The following is a 5,802-nucleotide window of genomic DNA, read 5'->3' on the forward strand; positions in this document are numbered from 1 at the left end:
ATTATGCGGGAAAGAGTTAAATTTCTGTCAAGCAACCAAACACTATGACACTCTGACTATAAAGGCCACTGCTCTGTGATGAAACAGCAACATTTAAGAGCTCTTAAAGTTTTGCATGTAAAATAGTTTAAGAAGTCAGATAAAGTGCTTCAAATCTAACTCGAGAACACACGTTATATTAGAAATACAATAGAAGTGTTAAACGTTTTTATTTGGAAGAACAAATCATTAAAATCTGTTGAATTCATTTTAAGAATAACATGTATATATAACAGAGAGTCACCGGTAGGTGGCGGCAGTCAGGCAGCCAGCCCGGTACCCCTGCAGCCGAGCGGAGGAAGAGGAAGAAGCTGCGGGGTGAACCGGGGCTGGAGTCCATTTTATTTACACCGGTGAAGCTGCTACACTTTCATCTGTCGGGGTTTGCTGGAGCTCAGGAGTTAAAAGTCGGTGAGTTTTCGGAATCAGCCTCGAACCCGAGTGTGTGTGTTCGAACCCGGAACCGCACGGAGCTGTAACATGACACCGTCTCTGCCCAGGGGGCCTGCTCCCCCCCCCGATGCGCCATATTGGATCTCCTGCTAGCCGTTAGCAGCGGCTAGCAGGGGTTAGCTAGGTTAGCCCTGCTAGCTAGCTGCGGTTACATGCGATTAGCTGTGTGTCGTCGTGTGTGGCCGCATGCTATGAAGACTATTTATAATTTAGCGTATAAAACCAACGTGTCGGACCCGTGGTAGTTCGCGGTGTGTCGAGACAACGTGAACTAGCAGCGTAGCGAGGACACCGCTAGCGAGCTAATTAGCCTAGCCTAGCCGTCATAAGGTCTGTTTAGCAACTATTTCATTCTGCTGCTAACTAGACGTTTTATGAATCTGACTATTATTCACACGTTAACCAACGACACTAAAGAACCCCCCCTACCAACGTGAAAACTGCAATTTATTCCCTTGTATGTGAAAATAAGGTTTGTTGATAAACAAATGTGATTTTGGTAAAAAAGTAAGAAACACATTAAAACTATAACGAGTATTTTCGCAAATAAGATCCGTATTTTGCCAATCAAACAACCTGCAGTAATATTTGGAGCCAAACAAATCCCTTATTATGAAAACAAGACTTGTTATTATGTTATTCTATATTCACACATCTAAATTCATCAGATTACTTTACTAAATTGATAATTAGGGCCCGAGCACTGACAGTCACTGGCAGGTGAGGTATGGAAATTGTAAGGATATTTTATTCAGGCAAATTAATTGGCTTTTTGAGGGCTTTACAATGCTCAAATTCGTACCAAAATTTGCAGAAAGTAAGAAAGTGGTTAAAATTTACCTATTCTGGAGGAATTTTCGATGGGCGTTTCAAAATGGCTCAACGGTGCCCCCGAAACCCCCGGAACGTGTTCACATTGACTGATCTACACAAAAATCGATACACAGGTGTATTTCCCCTTGGATTTGTTCATAGACACCCTATTTTATATGTACTTTTCATTTGTCACATGCTAAGTGAATGCTCGTCTGTCTATAGTTGCATTTCAGCTGTGATGTTTTTGACTAATTCCTGGATCATATCCTCATATTTCTGCTTTTTCTGTCGTAGGTGTTCAGACATGAGCAGTTCAGAGGAAGTGTCATGGATCTCCTGGTTCTGTGGACTGAGGGGGAATGAATTTTTCTGTGAGGTGAGTTAACAGCAAACTTAATACTAACTTATGATGTATTGCACTCCACAGTCACATTTCTATTGATGACGGTCAATAGAAAGGATTAGGGTCAGAATCCACAGGTTTCTTTAAACATTTATTACCATCCAATGAGTTTATGCTTTCAACCTACAATCAGTTGTATGTGGATTCATGCGTCAGATATTTGTATGTTCAGGAATGTGATTTCATTTCAGTACTTCAAACGATTCATTCAGTTTATATTGGCATAGGGTGGCTCCAGTATGTGACTGTGATTTATGACTGTTCTCTTCCACTTGAATTGCGTATTTTTTCTCATTGTGTATATATGCACAGGAGAAATGATGAAAGAAATGGCTTAGTAACCCTTTTATTATGCATTTATACATACACACGGTTGAAAAACTCAATCATATGACACAAATTCCATAATAGGTAATCAGGTTTACATTCTCTGTTGACAGGTGGATGAAGACTACATCCAGGACAAGTTCAACCTGACAGGACTCAATGAACAGGTTCCTCACTATCGCCAGGCCCTGGACATGATCCTGGACCTCGAACCAGGTCCGTAGTATCAGTAACTGTGTATTCAGTATTTTTCACTGAGAATAATTGTCGATAGATGAGAGAGAATCATCCCAAACATAAACACAGACACTTTAAACCGCTTTAAAAACATGTATATTGGGACTACTTATGTATTTCATCCTTATTTATCAGCTAACGTTCAACATAGATGAAGTATTATTGGAGCTGCAGGCGTTTCATGACCATAAGGTGTGCTGCACTTTTAATCAGTTGTTCTGTGCTCTGTTGCACAAGTGAGATTTGAGCCATCTGTTAATTTGACATCTGTTTAGCCTGAAAATAGCCTTTTTTTTTCAATTCAACTGCAGGTTGCTTCTCTAAATTTCAGATTATTACACACACTAACTAACAGTACTGTTTATTTTTGATCACAATAAAGCTTGAGTTGTCTATGCTCTTTAAAATATACATTGATGATTCTATTGTCGGCGCTTCCTATCTTTTTGATTCTCATCTCTTAACTCTCCCCTCTATGGCTTCTGTGTTTAGACGAGGAGCTGGAGGACAATCCCAACCAGAGTGACCTGATCGAGCAGGCAGCAGAGATGCTGTATGGCCTCATCCACGCACGCTACATCCTCACTAACCGAGGCATCGCACAGATGGTAAGCAGCAACTGCGTCTGCAAAATCCACTGCTCTGGTTTCCATCAAGAAGGATATTTTCCCATAAATTGTCCGTTTTCCAGCTGCAGATGCACAGTTTTTCAGAGTATTTGAAGGGCTTGAATAAGGTTTGACACCATACTTAATTTTTTTTATTCTTATTTCTTCCCTGCAGTTGGAGAAGTATCAGCAGGGAGACTTCGGCTATTGCCCTCGTGTTTACTGTGAGAATCAGCCCATGCTTCCTATTGGTGAGTATTAACATTCTGTGGTTTTATGTGACAGTAAAAGATGTTCAGTTCCCGTTGTGGTCACATGGTCCCAAAGAGGAATTCAACTGCACGCAGTCCATGTCTTTGTATATGTAAAACATTTATTTGTTTTATCAGTGGATCAAAATTTGTTGAAGCATGTTTGCATGCATGCATTGTTTGATGCATGTTTGCATGCATGCATTGTTTGATGCATGTAAATAACCTCCACATGAAATAATGTTTCACTATTCAAATCCGAATTTACATAGAAAATACCAAGAAGGAACGAGAAATATCCCAGAAGTGTTACTACAGTCTTTATCTTGGGTAAAGCAGATTCATATCTAATCTTTTTTTCCCCATCCTTTTGTTTCTTCTCCTCCGCAGGTCTGTCGGATATCCCAGGTGAGGCCATGGTGAAGCTGTACTGCCCTAAATGCATGGATGTCTACACACCTAAATCCTCCAGGCACCACCACACAGATGGAGCTTATTTTGGCACTGGCTTCCCCCACATGCTCTTCATGGTTCACCCTGAGTACAGGCCGAAGAGGCCCGCCAACCAGTTTGTCCCCAGGTTTGTTCAGCTGCTGTATCTTAAAGGCATGACTGACCATTTTAAGCTGTTGCTGTAATGAGGGTATTAATTTCAGTCACAGTTTTGGATAACAAAGTCGGTGTGGTATTGATTCTTCACATTCACAACTCTTGCTCTAATGCCAGAATCTGACTGATCTCCAGTGGATTTGTCTCGGCATCAGAACAGAGAACTGAAATAAAACCCAGTGGATCGTTCCCTCAAGTATTATACTGATCAAGCTTCAACACTGAGAACAGCTCATCAATAGAGCAATACATTTATTTTAATTAGGAGAGCACAGTCTGTCTTGATCTGGGTGATAACAGCAGTGGACCTCATTTGAGAAACAAAAGATTAAAAGATGGTCAGATAAGGTTTCCCTGAGAGCAAATGCATCACTTAAACAGTGTCAACAAGCTCACTAGTCTCACTGTGCATGTTTGTGTTGCATCTAGTCTGTTTTTGAAATTAAATAAACAGTGATACACCTATACATACGCTCATGTCTATGTCATGTTCTTCTCTCTCCAGACTCTACGGCTTCAAGATCCACCCCATGGCCTATCAGCTGCAGCTGCAAGCCGCCTCCAGTTTCAAGAGCCCTGTCAAGGCCATCCGCTAGTGTGTCAACGACAGAGGAGGAGGAAGAGGAGGAACCTTCATAGAGGAAGAGGGAGATGACAGCAAAGAATAATCGTCCGAAGAGCAGGGGGGTCACCTGTATTTTAGAGCTCTTCAGATGTCCCCTCCCCACCCTGAAGACTGTATTATTTTGGTTTAGATTAGGGCAAATGAAAACAAAGTGTAAAGATTTTTTTGAGTGTGAGCGAGACATAAACAACGCACAGCTACGATCATAATAACAAATATACACACACAGCCACACACACACACACACAAACATGTAAGAAAATAAATACAACCACACACCTGGGATTCCATACACGTACCTTTCCAAACTCAGCAGTGCCAAAACAGGAGGTGAAGGAAGATGAAGCTGAACAGTTCAGGGGCTCCACGTCGCTGCACCCCATCACTCACTCTGCAGCACACTGAGGAGAACATGATAGAATTGATCCGTGGGTGGCTCTGCAGGGAACTTTTCCCTGTTGAAGAAGTTTTTGTGTTCTGGGTTTTTTGACAGAAAGCTGCAAAAGTGCAATGGCTGAGTCAGTTTTCACCTCTGACTCCGTTTTGTGTTTTTTTTTTCTGTATTTGGCACAGTTTGGTAAAGGGTGGTGGTTGTGGTGGTAAACCCTCTGTCATTCAAAGCCTCCTCCCCATTAGTCCCCCGATGCATGTACACTCAGGCGGGCTCCCACACAGACAGTTTGGACCGTGCTACCGGGTGTTTTTTTCTCAGAAGGTCGTTTGTGAAATTTGATTTGTCTGATGTTTTGTGGTGTTGGTGCACAAAACATTGTTAAATTTGCCTTAAGGTGCAGAGAAAACACCCGGATTGTTTTTGCTTTACCAGAGGCACAAGCAGTTTTTAATTTGTTCTGCTGTCAGAGGAGGTGGGGTAGAAATAGATTTAGCAAATATGATTTTCTGAATAGTAATAATAATCATTTCGCCAGCTGTCTGTACGCGTGTCAAACAACTGTCTGTATTGTTACCGAAGTGTGAATATAACCTGCGATGAAGTTGTTTTTCGAGAAACGCCCCCCCTCACTCTCCAGCAGCAGAATTGCCGGTGTTTGCATCGTTACCCTCCCTCCCACCCTCCCTATAGTTTGACCTTTGGGGAATATACACAAGATCAACACCACTTGTGTCTGTGCGGTAAATATGAAGCTAGTGGCCAGTTAGCATAGATTGAGAATCCCTCTGTCAGAACCTCTAAAGCTCACCAGCTAACTCTTTACATCTCGGTTGTTTAACATTAACAAAAAAACGTAGATCAGCTATTTGTCAGTTAGCGTTTGTGAGGCTAGTTGTTTTTAAATAAGTGTTGAATAGTGGGATTTAAAACTCATCCTTATGTTTAGCAAATTTGTACAAAACCCCAAATGACAAATTTCTGTCTACAGGTGGTTAAGCTTGTTTAAGTGAGTAAACTTAAAGAGTTGACTTCTCTTCTGT

General features: G+C 41.5%; 1 protein-coding gene across 1 annotated transcript; it reads left to right on the forward strand.

Moving 5' to 3' along the window:
- Positions 1-342: 342 nt before the first annotated feature.
- csnk2b (casein kinase 2, beta polypeptide) lies at positions 343-5,602 on the forward strand. Its single transcript, XM_061092248.1, has 7 exons — positions 343-450; positions 1,603-1,684; positions 2,152-2,254; positions 2,768-2,883; positions 3,059-3,134; positions 3,525-3,714; positions 4,249-5,602. The coding sequence occupies exons 2-7, from the start codon at positions 1,613-1,615 to the stop codon at positions 4,337-4,339; spliced, it is 648 nt and encodes a 215-aa protein (XP_060948231.1). The 5' UTR covers positions 343-450; positions 1,603-1,612; the 3' UTR covers positions 4,340-5,602.
- The last annotated feature ends 200 nt before the right edge of the window (positions 5,603-5,802 follow it).

This window comes from Limanda limanda, chromosome 19 (assembly GCF_963576545.1).
Source record: "Limanda limanda chromosome 19, fLimLim1.1, whole genome shotgun sequence".
NCBI lineage: Eukaryota > Metazoa > Chordata > Actinopteri > Pleuronectiformes > Pleuronectidae > Limanda > Limanda limanda.

Coding starts and splice junctions, on each gene's coding strand:
- csnk2b (XM_061092248.1), top strand. CDS start 1,613: ATGAGCAGTTCAGAGGAAGTGTCATGGATCTCCTGGTTCTGTGGACTG. Junction 1,685..2,151: donor GGAATGAATTTTTCTGTGAG/GTGAGTTAACAG, acceptor CTCTGTTGACAG/GTGGATGAAGACTACATCCA. Junction 3,135..3,524: donor TCAGCCCATGCTTCCTATTG/GTGAGTATTAAC, acceptor TCTCCTCCGCAG/GTCTGTCGGATATCCCAGGT.